Source organism: Bactrocera oleae, chromosome 3 (genome assembly GCF_042242935.1).
Source record: "Bactrocera oleae isolate idBacOlea1 chromosome 3, idBacOlea1, whole genome shotgun sequence".
In the NCBI taxonomy this organism is placed as follows: Eukaryota; Metazoa; Arthropoda; class Insecta; order Diptera; family Tephritidae; genus Bactrocera; species Bactrocera oleae.
The window spans coordinates 58232953-58246203 of NC_091537.1; the positions used below are offsets into that span (position 1 = coordinate 58232953).

At 39.7% G+C, this 13251-nt stretch overlaps 1 protein-coding gene across 6 annotated transcripts in view; it reads left to right on the top strand.

Moving 5' to 3' along the window:
* Positions 1–9286, top strand: part of LOC106622678 (uncharacterized) — a 95833-nt gene extending 86547 nt beyond the window's left edge. For 4 of the 6 annotated variants that reach the window (XM_070106672.1, XM_070106671.1, XM_070106670.1 and 1 more), the window contains 2 exons: positions 4491–5030; positions 5143–9286. In XM_070106672.1, coding sequence (XP_069962773.1) covers positions 4491–5030; positions 5143–5274 — 672 coding nt within the window. In that variant the 3' untranslated portion in view covers positions 5275–9286. The remainder of the gene's footprint in view (positions 1–4490; positions 5031–5142) is intronic. The other 2 variants (XR_011395370.1, XR_011395369.1) reach the window with 2 other exon arrangements.
* The last annotated feature ends 3965 nt before the right edge of the window (positions 9287–13251 follow it).

Consider the following 13251-nt stretch of genomic DNA (forward strand, 5'->3'; position numbering starts at 1 on the left):
CCTAGCATTTTTGTGGAGGCTGCAGAGCAGGCCAACTCGTCAGCCAGTTCATTCCCGGCTATAACCCTGTGGCCTGGCACCCAAATAAGGTGCACTCGGTGGTTGTTTGAAAGGCTGTTCAGCTGTTCTAGCACACCGACTTATAGCATAGACCTCGGCTTAGAAAACTTCCCATGGGAATGAAGAGTTTGGTGCTTGGCCCAGCGACCCCTGCACCGATCCCCTCCGCCGTTTTCGTACCACTTGATAGTGCTTTCCCTTAGCAGCAGGTCCAGCGAGGAATCATTCCATTCCGCCTTGCTGCCAAGGGTAACTTTAAACTTCTTAGCTCAGGGTAAGGCCCAGGTACTTGACCGTGCTGGGCATCTCTAACACTCTGCCGTCAAGGGATAAAGTTCTGAGGCCTGGCCGAGACCTCTGTCGAGTGAAGGGAATGATTGTAGTTTTAGAGGGGTTGATGTTTAGGCCAACCCCACTACACCATCCTTTTGCCAGCCCCAGTCCCCTCTGTACGATATCGCAGAGTGTGTCTACGAATTTACCCCTAGCTAAGATAACAATGTATCCCTGACAGCGGATTCCATTGCTCAAGGAGATCGTCCACAACTAGGCTCCAAAGTAGGGGGGATAGCACTCCACCCTGTGGGCAACCTTTTGTTGTGCCAAGATGAATTTTAGTTAGCATACTGGTGCTGCCACACTCCCTTTCTCCAGTGCTCTTGACATGCTTTAGTGAGATGTATTGTCAAAAGCACCTTCGATGTCAAGGAAGGCGCATAGCATCACCTCAACCCCATCTAACGAACTCTGGATCTCCAAGGTTAGCTGATACAGTGCAGTATTTGTTGATCTGCCTGCTCTGTACGCATGCTGCTTCGCATGAAGCGGTGAAGCCTTCAGCATCTTCGATCGTATTTCGTGGTCTATGATCTTTTCCATACTCTTAAGCAGGAAGGAAGTAAAACTGATTTACCTGAAGGATTTCGCCAATGAGTAGTCTTTCCTTCCTACTTTGGGTATGAAGATCACCTTTGCAGTGCACCATGGTTCTGCGATATATGCCAGCGTCTCGGATGTGCCTTAGGTACCATTTCAGACTGGCACCGCTCATGCTTTTTCTCCTGGGATCATCCTGTCCTCCAGGACACCCAGTTGGTGGTAGGGGGGTAGTCTGCCTGCCCTCTTTCTTCTGCGTTTGCGAGCCACACAGGTGGACGCCCGTTGCGACTCCTCTGTAACCGAGCAGCTGATCCTGCTCTCCGTGGGGTTCGCTTTTTTTCGCACCGGCCGTGGTAGAGTTCGCCTGCTGAGCGTCATTGCACGAGGGCATGTCATCATCGTCGTCCTTGGCGTGCTCCTCGAACAACGCTCGCTCCTCTGGCGAAAGCTGAACTTGCGTTTAGTCCCTGATTCACCCTTACCTGCACCGTTGCTTGTTTTTTTATCATTGTCCGTGTTCGTTCGCTGTTGTTGTTGCCTTGTTCCGCTTAGGGAAACAAGAATCCGCCACAGTTACTTCCCAATGCGGCCCGATGTTTGGAAGGCTCCGTTAGACTACAGGCGAATTTACCTCCTGGCTGCAAATCTTGCAATGGGCATGGGAGTCGCATAACACCTTGGGTTAGTAGGTGGCAGCTCTTGATCGTCGCACGCATGCGGCTTCTTCCAACCAGTGTGAGAGGTGTTAGCGTATGCCAGGCTTAGGTGTTTCGCTCTGGGTATGTCGGACTTGAACATTAGGCTGGTGACTTGCTAATGTTAATACCGACTAAAATCTCCCCTTTCTTCCGGCCTAATATTCTCCCCGGAACCGCCGCTTGGCATTACTTCGTGGGGAGAGGATTTAGCTACTGCTCTTCCTTCCGATAGTTAACATGTTATTTCTTCTTTCTTCTAGTTGTTGTATCTTCTTCTAGTTGTTTTGCTCTTCTTTTTTCGATGGACCGCAAGTCTATGAGGACTTCTGTTGCAAATCTGCTGATGGCGTTCCAGGCAGTTTCTGATGACAGCATTGTTTCTACTATTGTCTCTGGTTGGATTATTCCATTTAAAATCGTTTACAGTTCCTCTCGTTGGTGATTGAATCGCGGGCATTCAAAGAAAATATGCTCCGCAAAATATGCTGCTGCAGGTATGTCCATTTACCCTTCCCTGCGGCTTCCTACTGTAGTTGCCAACGTGCGATTTTCTTGTCCCGAGTTCATCAGTGCTCAGTGTGGTTGACCTTCTTCGATGGTAAAGGTTCTGTCTTTCCTCAGCAAGAACCCTAAGTGGCAGAGTTCCGGAAATAACGGATACTGCCCCCTCAAATATTGTGCGGAACGCGCTGGCTACTCTTAAGGCACTCAGTTGATATACTGGTCCAACTTTTCGCCATGAATCTTAGGTGGTCAGCGCGTCTGCCCAGATGGATATTCCATGAGTAAGTACTGATGTGACTACTGATGACAGTAGTAATCTCCTATTCTGCTTTGGACACCTAACAGTAGGCATCAGTCGTACTAAAGTAGCTATAACTGCTGATGCTTTGTTGGTCATACTTGTTGCTTGAAATTGAGTCGGACATCAATCATCACTCCCAGATATCGGATATAAGGTTGTGATGTGATTTCTTGGTCTCCGACTTTTAGCATGATTGTATCCACCACTTTTCTGCTAGTAATAAGCACAGCCTCGGTCTTCTGTTTAGCCAGTTGGAGGTTCACTGTATCCATCGATCGGTTAACTCGCTCGAAGGTGATGCCAAACATATGGCGAATCTCGTCAAGGTGTTTCGCGTTGATCCCTACGGCTACATCGTCCGCATATGCTACGAGTTTGACGCTTCTTGGCAGTTTCAGTCTGAGTAGGCCATTGTACATGATATTCCATAGAAGTGGACCAAGTACTGATCTCTGGGGTACGCCTCCGATAATATCGTACTCCTTTGGACCATTCTTCGTGTCGTATTTTAGGACTCTATCTATGAAGTAGCTGGCCACTATTTTACACAGATATTCTGGAATTTTTTTTCTCGGAGAGCTTGCATCATGCAGTCCCCGTTGGCGGAGTTGAAGGCATTTCTGATGTCTAAGGCGGCCACCAGGCAATACAGCTTTGTACCACCCTTCCACCTGATTTCTGCGATTGCCTCCTTGGCCGTGTTAACAGCCAGATTGATTGCGTCCAGGGTTGATCGTCCTTTTCGGAAACCATACTGGTTTTCTGCTAGAAGCGGCTCGACCGACCGACTGCTTCAATTCTTTGATGAATGAATGTTCGAATATTTTATCCGCTGTGTCTAACATGCAAAGTGGACGGTAAGATGACGGTTCTTCTGGGGTTTTTTTTTCTTTGGGGAGTAGCACCAGTCTTTGCTATATCCACTTTCGAGGAAAAGTCCCTTCTTTCAGGCAGGAGTTGTAGACGTCAAGGAATAGCGCTGGCGCTGCTTTTATGGATGTCTTTAAGGCGATGTTAGGGATTTCGTCCAATCCAGGCGCTTTATTATTGTCGACGCGGTTACAAGCTTCCATCAGTTCTTCTCTCGTGACAGGTGGAATATCATCCAGTTCGTTCTGTGCTAACACGTAGTTGAAGACGGGCTGTCGGGGAAACAGTGCAGCCACGATTTTCTGTAAGAGTTGAGGACACGTCGGGGACGGAATTGCCTAGTATTTCAAGTGTGTCATGACTACCTTATAAGGTCTTCCTCACAAGTCCTTTTCTACCTCAGTAATGAGCTCTTTCCAGCAGTTCTTCTTACTATCTTTGATGGCTTTGTTTAGGGATCGACGAGCTTTTTTGTACTCTGCGATCAGATCTGCCGAGTCAGGTCGTCGGTAGCCACGTTGAGATAATCTTCTTTTTCTATGACACTCTTGGCGAAGATCGCTGATGTGCTAGTTCCACCAGTGCACCGTAGGTCTTTGATTAGTGCCACGTTTACGTGGCATAGTGGCGTCACAAGCTTGAGTCACTCTCTTCATCAGGTCCTTACTCTTTCCTTCTGCGCATTCAGTATTTATCCGGTTACCACCAAAGGCTATTACTATTGTGCTTGGATCAAAGAATTTCACCTTCCACTTCGCAGAGGTAATATTACACGTTTGGTAATCAAAAAGATTACAGGAAATATTATTGTAGCAACCGTTTTGACTGGAAAATTTAATGGAGAAGTGGTCCTCTTGCCATGTATTTTAATGACACTGTCATAATGTAGAATACAAATGGAGCTGAATTAAACTGAATTTGAAAATGTTTATAGTTAAAAACTATATATAAATTTGGAAGTGATCCGCGGTTTTACTCTTACACCGAAACTAACGTTTTCGTTTTTATTCATAAATACAATTTTGCAGTATTGAATAGTTTATAATTAATGTATACTTTAGCCAGAGGAACGCATGAACGGAGTCCTCTAGTTTGAAAATAAAAGAAAGAGCTTTTATTTGTTTCTATTCTTAAACGCTTTAGTTAGTTATTATTTATTCAATTATTCTTTATTACAGGTTGAAGAAACAGATTTAAAGCAAGGAGTGCATTCATTTCACATCCTTAATTTAAATAGTACTGCCCCAAATATTGCTGAAGATAATTACAGCAGTTCGTTGGTTGGTACCGTTGCTGAAGAAGACGATTCATCATGCCATCATATTAAAAATAATTTGGGGGATGAGAAGCCACAAGTTCCTCATTTTGATAGTATTGAAGTAAAGTATGTTTATTTAGATGAAGACGAAAGTTCGTGCATTGACAGTGTCCGCCACGGAACGGATAATCATCTGTCTCGATACTTGAAAAACTATGGTGATGTCGCCCGGTGGCGGATAGACAAAGAGCGTGGGAAAAGCGAATCTCGCGATTATGGCATACAAACAATCGATTCAAACGTGAAGTGGCGTGATGTTATGCTGAACGAAGAACATAATTTGTCGATGCCATTGCTTCGAGAAATGCCAAAAATAACGAGAAAGCAAATTCTAAATTACCCCGAAATGGGCACAACACAAAGAAAACGGAAAATAGATTGTCTTAAGCAGAAGTGGGAGGTGGTGTACCAACTTTAGATAGAACGATATTGTTTTAATTATATACGATAATATGGAGATATGGGAATGTAATAGATGTTCAACAAATTTTTTATTACTTATAATATTGTAGGTGCCAGCCGTACAGAAGTGTATAATTACTCAGAATTCTCATACCCTAACGCAAGTGGGCGCTATACGAAAGCAGCTACAAGCTCAATGCCTGAGTGATGCGCAATTTAAATCCGACGACATCATACCGTAGCAAATTTATTTGGATTTATTTATTAATTTGCATCGTTGTGGTGATTTCTAGAAATAGGTACACTGGAGAATTTTAATATATAAATTTTTATGGTATTTACAATATAAGCTTTAGAAAATATATAATTTATTTTGTACTACAAATTTGTGTGACAACTTATATAAATCACAGTTTAGAGTAAACCAGCCGTTGCACAGTGGTTTAGCCTATAAGCAAATGTGCAAAATGCATGTTAAAAAAATGTGAAAAGTCCATCTTAATGGCAAATCCTTTTTTTCTAAAAATAGTATTAAAGTTGTGTTCACTTGTTCATTTTTTAAGTGCACGCAGAGTGAACATTTCACAACAAAAGCGAAGTTAAAGTGGTCAGGCCATTTAATCCGTTACCGAATTTAAATTCTATTTAATGGACTTTGAAGTTAAATGTTACAAAATTAACAAAAACTAACTTGTGTCGTAGTTATTCTTAAATCCATAATTTAGTTTACCCTGTATTTTATACATTTTATGTGCGTTTTTATTATGTTCATAAAGTTTAAGTTACATTCTCACCCGATTCCCACATTTATTTCTTTTTCAGTGTATTTGCTTATGTCGTAAGGTAATAAAAAAGTTAAGTGTAGATGCCCAAATTTGCATATATGCGTATAATTTCCAATAAAATAACGCCATCTTTTTCATTCAAGTATTATAGATATAAAAAAGTTCACAATACAACATACACGGATAACTTTACGCGTCGCTTTAAATTTAGAAAATCAGATTTAATGAACACCTTGCTTTTAAGCTCTGATCCCTTTATTACTGGCCAACGAAAACTAGCTTATAACCACAAATCAACGCTGTTAAAGTCAACTATAGATGAGACAATATGAAAATTATTTGTAACATTTGTTGTTTCTTTTCTAATTATAATTTATAAATTTTGTTGGTTTATTTTTCTGTATCACAACATTTTTGAGTACCACCAATCAATGCGAATATTCTAAAAAGTGCGTATTTTACTTTTATATTGTATTATTATTATTAGTTAAACCACGCCCAGTTTCATTTAAAATAATAAAAAATAGATCGATCCGTTACTGACTGTTACTATGGGAGCTATAGGATGTAGCCGTACGATGTGCCCAATTTTTTTTATAATATATTTATCATATATTTTATAGATTTTGGTGAAAATTTCAAAGCGATTATCTCATCTAAAAGTATTTATAGCCGCGGCTCCCATACAAGCGAAACCACTGTGCGTTGACGGTATGCTTATTTACCCTACAAGAAACTGCTGATGGATTCACCAATACACTCACTTTTTTTTTTGTCAGTCGTGTCAGTTTACTTATCAACTGACCGTCACTGTTATTGTTAAACAGAGACATCTTCGAATTATATTGCTTACATGTGTAAGAATGAAATAGCTGAATGCTTTAGTACTGTCACCTCTGACAGTCAAATGAACAGTAAAATTACTGTCAGTGTCTAGGATTTTTCCGAAAGCAAAATTTGTATACGTCGAAAAGAGACAACACACATTTCCATAGGAGTTCCGAGAAATTGTGAAATACCTATGTAGCTGTTATTCTGTGCGATAAACCTAAAGTGTTGGTTGCTTCTATGCAATAACCCTTTGTGTTAAAAAAATTAATAAATAAAAAAGGAGTTTTCAAATATATTATACGTAAGTTATTATTAAGTTTCAAATTAAATTATATTTTTAGTTAGTTTTAATTTTTATTTTGGCCGAAATATTCTTGAACTGGAGAAACACGTACAGCAGGGCTTTTGAGAGGAATAAGCATGGGATTAAGTGAAAATTTCTTTTCATAATTTATTTTTTAATTATATTTTTGTTGCACTCCTTTTTATATATTTATATGTATATTATTATAACAAATTTGAATTAAAAGTTTTGAACTTATTAAAGACTTGAAGATTTGAAGATTATTAAAGATATAACTGATAATTTTCAGCTATGATGGATTTATGGTCAGAAATGACTCAGAAATATACATGAGAGTGAGCAGTATAGATATATAGTGAGGCAATTCCATATACCCATGTGTTAAAGAGCGATGCAAACTCACACACATACGTTTGTTTACATCAGTTTTTGCACAAGGCTCGTAAGAAAATGATCGAAACTTTGTTCTGCGCGCTGACAATATTTTTTCAGCTGTGACTGTCATATTACCGGTCAGATCACGGTTCTTGTAGGGTGGCAATGTATTCATGTACGGCTTTGTATACATAAGAAGTTTTCTCGCATTAACCCTTTCCACAGTATACAGTAAAAACTATAATGCAAAAATGCGTATTTGACAATTATTTGTTTGTATTGCTTGATATTTCCTTCATAGTTGAAATTTGTGTTAATCCAAAGTAAACATTTTTCTGTTGTTTTAGTGTGAAATTATTTTAAAAAAAAATAAATAAATACGTAAAAATGCCAAATTTTTCGTGTTATCTAAATTGTTGAGTTTTATTTTAAATCTATAATTCTATGATTAACATTACAAGCAAATAAATAAAATGTTTGTGATTTTGTGAACAAGGAGCGCTCTATGGGTTAATGAGAGAAAACTACTTATGCTGTGAACACAAAGACGATGACACGACACGACAACGAAATTTATGGTCGGTAAAAGTCGTCTTGAAGCCAGCTTCTTTAACATTTTGAAGACGGCAACGGCATATCGAACAGTTTTTGTACGCATTGTTCACTTCATGAAATTTAAGTGTTTTGAACAAAAAAATAGGTCGATAAGTTTGTTTTAAATTATCAATTGTTATTAGAAATGGTATATTGTTGCTGTTTTATGATTCTATTGGTAAAATAAAATTAATTTATTAGAGCTTAGAATAAGTTTACATTTCTCATATAAATGGCAACGCTACAGCTACCCATTGTTGTTGGCAAACTGTATCCATAAGAACATGTGTATTTTAATCTTTGACAGATGCTGCCTGTCGCTTGTCGTCTATGTCAAGGATGAAATGATGCGAGACTCTTTGAATCGAGAGAGAGCTGTCAAAACCCACATTTTTTTTTTTATAACATTTGCCAATCATGCCACTGTCGAACTAAAATGGAACAGAAAAATCAGCGAAAATGAGAGAGTCTCGCATCATGTCATCCTTGTCTATGTGTTTAATTCTTTATAGTACAAACCCGTTCATGTATATATTGTCAAAGAAGCATACTGCTAACGGCTGGTTTATTGTATAATGTGGTTTACTGTATACTTGTCAAATTGTATTGTTTATATTATATTACATTTATTTCTACATATGTATTTATAACAGTTAATATGTTGCGTTGTGACTGTTACCAATTCATTAACTTTTTTTTTTAATATTGGATCAAGAGCGTGGCACGAGCATTATTTTAAGCTCTAACAAATCTTATGCATTTTTTCGGCTACAATTTTTGGTGAGCTTCCATTCATCTATATGACTACGCCAAACTTGAGGGACATCTGGTAATATCTAGTACTGGGCACTGGGTAATTGCTGTTAGTTATGTAAAATATTCAGTAGAGTAGGAGCAAATAAAAAACCCAATTGGACATGTCAATTCGACGAATCTGATAATGGTTGAATTCCCGTACTTTCCCATAAATTATCATCCATCAAAGAAACTTGTAGCTATTGGTATTTGTTATGTGGAGAAGAAGAAAAACTAAACATAGATGGTGTATGTATACAAATACTTTGACAAAATTGTATTTATCTATCAAAGTTAATGTATTTATCAAATGTATTTTTATCTTTATATTTCATTTAAATCAAAAATACATACATAGGTAACAAGTACATATATTTATACATAATATCGGACTCCAAAATCCAACAATAATACAATAATAACAAATTGAATGTTTTAAGTTATTTAATTACAATAAAGTTAAGGCTTTTATGGTCTAATATATTACTTTTCGTAGTAAAATAAATAAAGAGGAACAAAAAGCACGAATAGCTTGTTCAATAAAAGGATAAAAAATTTCTCTAAATGTAAGGTTACAGAGTTTTCATTGGATACTGTCTTGCTATGTTTGTTGTTGCCAGAATGTTCTAGAGGCGAAGTTTTATTAAAGATCCAGTTTATTTAACAATCCAGTGACCGAACTCAATATTGAGTTACAAGGTACACGATTTATCGAGAAATCCGCTACAATTGGTGTCAGAAGTGGGATTGTCAAATAAACTCCCAAAGAGAGATTGAAAATGGCCAAGCTTAACGATCTGAAGATTCCACAACTGAAAAAGGAGCTGCAAAAACGTGGCTTGGCAACAAAGGAAGCAAAGTCCAAATTACAGTCGCGGTTACGAAGAGCCATGGACGCAAAAAATATTAATAATATGTCTTTCAATTGGAATTAGAGGCAGAGACAATAAAGATACAAGAGAAGGAAGTGACTCAATGTTCAGTAGAGGTTATTTGTGCTGCGCTGAAATCGTTCTTCGAGCGCTTGTCAGCACAGTTGTCAGCAGCGAAAGAGCTGGACGTGCGTATGCCAACGCAGTTGTCCTCACAGTTGGAAGAGGAGGAAGTGTGTGAACAAGGGTCCTCAAAGTCGAAAGAGCTGGACATGCGTATGTCAACGCAGGTGTCCTCACAGGTGGAAGAGGAGGAATCGTGTGAACCAGTTAAAGGGTCCTCACATTCAGAAGAGCAAGAAGCGTGTATACCAATACAAGTGTCCTCGGAGTCGGAAGAGCAAGGAGCTTGTATACCAGCGCAAGTGTCCTTACAGTTGGAAGAGCAGGAGGGAAGTATACCAGCACAAGTGCCCTCGGAGTTGGAAGAGGAGGAAGCGTGTGTACCAGTACAAGGGATCTCACAGTTAGAAGAGCAGGAAGCGTATATACCAGCATAAGTGTCCTCGCAGTCAGAAGAGCAGGGTGTATATCAGCACATTTGTCCTCATTGGTGCAAGAACAGGATAAAATAAAACCTGAAACGGATGACTCTTTTCAAGAAGGACCAGAATTGGAAAGTGTAATGCATGAAGTGGAGTTGAACCAATGTACAACGAGTGGAGAAATAAATCTAGAAAGCTCAGTCGTAAAAGCATATTGGGCAGAGTTGGTGTGTGGCTGCTTGCAGCGCTTATGGAATAGCGAAAATGGGCAAACCTCCCGAGTACTTATAGTTGTTCAAAAGGTTAGAATTCCTGAAGTAAGTAACATGCAGTACAAAGGTCCAAAAGAAGGGCACTTGAGAACTACGGAAACCTTGGAGAAATTGAAGAAAAGGTTTTATTGAACTGGTTGTCGTCAATCAGCTATGGAGACGATTGCGAAATATGCTGAGTGCATTGTAGCTAAAGGATCAAGGTCCAGGAGTCATACCCAGATGAAACAGTACAATTCGGGTGCACCAGTTGAGCAAATAGGCGGGGATGAAGATGGTCCATTCCACACGAATAAATTAAGAAATAATCATGTTTTGGTAGTCAAGGACCATTTCAAGGAATGGCCAAAATTATACACAATTCCTAATCAAGAGACTGAACCAGTGAAGGACGCATTCATCAACAAGTGGGTAACGAGTTCCAATGGAGTTACATTCTGATCAAGAATGGAATCTCGAGTCAGCTTTAAGTCAAGGGATGTATCAGAAACTGGGTATCCGAAAAAGGGATGGAATTAACTCCAAAAAGAGAAAGGCGGCGACGGAAGTTAACACCAGCTTAGAAGACGAGATGGGGGACATAAAAGCTTTGTGTTTGGTACCGCAAATATGTCTAATCGGGACGATCAGACTTAGGTGGAGGGCAGTGTGACGAAGATGGATAATAGAACACAATCGAACCGACAATAAATTGCCAGAAGCAAGGTGACAGCGAAATCGTAGTTGCCAGAATGTTCTAGAGTTAAGAGCAATTGACACATAAGCAAGAAGTGGTAAGCTCTTTAACTTTTATTTAACAATCCAGTGATCGAACTCAAGATTGAGTTACAAGTTAGACGATTTATCGAGAAATCCGTACAGTATTTTGTGAGTTTCGGAGGGCGAATACGTTGAATATCTTTAAATTATTAGGTTGGCCGTTATTTCCCTTCCGCTTTTTTGTCTTTTGAATTTCGCGGTTATGTACAAAGCGCTACAGAGCTCGTATCTGGCAACACTATACATAATTTGAAAGGTCTTGACATAACCTACAAAACAACGCTATGCATGATTAGTTTGGATATTGCGTTCAACAGTTATAGACGTGTAAACATGGAGTTCACTAACGCCGAAATTTGCACTATTTTAAAGTTTTCCTTCGTTAAAGGCAAATCCGCTAGAGAAAAGTTCCGTGAGATTAATGGTGTTTTGGGGAATGGTACTCTATCACTTCGAACCGCGGAGGAATGGTTTCGACGATTCAGAGCCGGGGAAAACGACACCATGGATAAGTCAGCCGGCGGAAGACCTGTGACGACAAATACCGATCAAATCATGGAATACATCGAGTTAGACCGGCATATGGCATCTCGTGACATCGCCCAGGAGATGGGAGTTAGTCACCAAACCATTTTGAACCATCTGCAGAAGGCTGGATACAAAAAAAAATTTGATGTTTGGGTGCCGCATAATTTGACGCAAAAAAACCTTCTGGACCGAATCAACGCGTGCGATATGCTGCTGAAACGGAACGAACTCGTCCCATTCTTGAAGCGGATGGTGACTGGCGACGAAAAATGGATCACATACGACAATATCAAGCGAAAACGGTCGTGGTCGAAGGCCGGTGAATCGTCCCAAACAGTGGCCAAGCCGGGATTGACGGCCAGGAAGGTTTTGCTGTGTGTTTGGTGGGATTGGAAGGGAATCATCCACTATGAGCTGCTCCCATATGGCCAGACGCTTAATTCTACCATCTACTGCGAACAACTGGACCGCTTGAAGCAGGCGATCGACCAGAAGCGTCCAGAATTGGCCAACCGGAAGGGTGTAGTGTTCCACCAGGACAACGCCAGACCACACACTTCGTTGATGACTCGTCAGAAGCTACGGGAGCTCGGATGGTAGGTTTTATCGCATCCACCATATAGCCCGGACGTAGCGCCAAGTGATTATCACCTGTTCCTGTCCATGGCGAATGCCCTTGGTGGTGTGAAGTTGAACTCAAAAGAAGCTTGTGAAAAGTGGCTGTCCGAATTCTTCGCAAATAAGGAGGGGGGCTTCTACGAGGAAGGTATTATGAAGTTGCCGTCTAGATGGAAACACATCATCGAACAAAACGGCGCATATTTTAACTAAATCCGATCACTGTAACACTTTTTATAAAGCATTGAATGAAGAGCAAAAAAGCGGAAGGGAAATAACGGCCAACCTTATATTTATATATATGCCGAATCAGATTAAATCTTTTCGTCAGTTTATTCCATGAAAACAGTTTCTTGTCACCCATCCGAAAAAGTCTAGTAATAGAAAACTCCTTATTCTTCCAATAGATGCCTTTATTATTCTGTAGCTCGCGTTGTATAAGTGCGACCGGTTTATGGCGTTAAAAATATACGATTTCAGGTGCCTTCGAGATGGCAATTACGACAGCAGTGTTGCAAGTTTGTCAAAGTATAACGTTCTGCGTGAATTTTTGGCAACACTTGCAACAGCATCACGTTCTATTGGCACTTTTTGAACGCAATTCATGTAAATAATCAGCAACACTAAATTTATGTCTGCACATCAGCAGAGTATCGGCAAATATGCAACACAGTAGCTGTATGTACTGCTGCAATTATTACGTAGCTCGAACACACCCTTCGTAGCAAAAAGAAATAGATACGAGAAAAGAGAAAATAGGCTACAGATTACATTTTTTCTTCTATTAAGGCTGTGCTTTAAATGCTAGAAAAAAGAAAATTCTGACACATGAAAAGTAAATTTTGTCAGAATTTTACCTAGCACTTGAGCTAGTGTTCCTTAATACACTCACATTTGTAAGATCTTTCGTGACCTTTAGTTTACCTCTTAATAGACTGTCA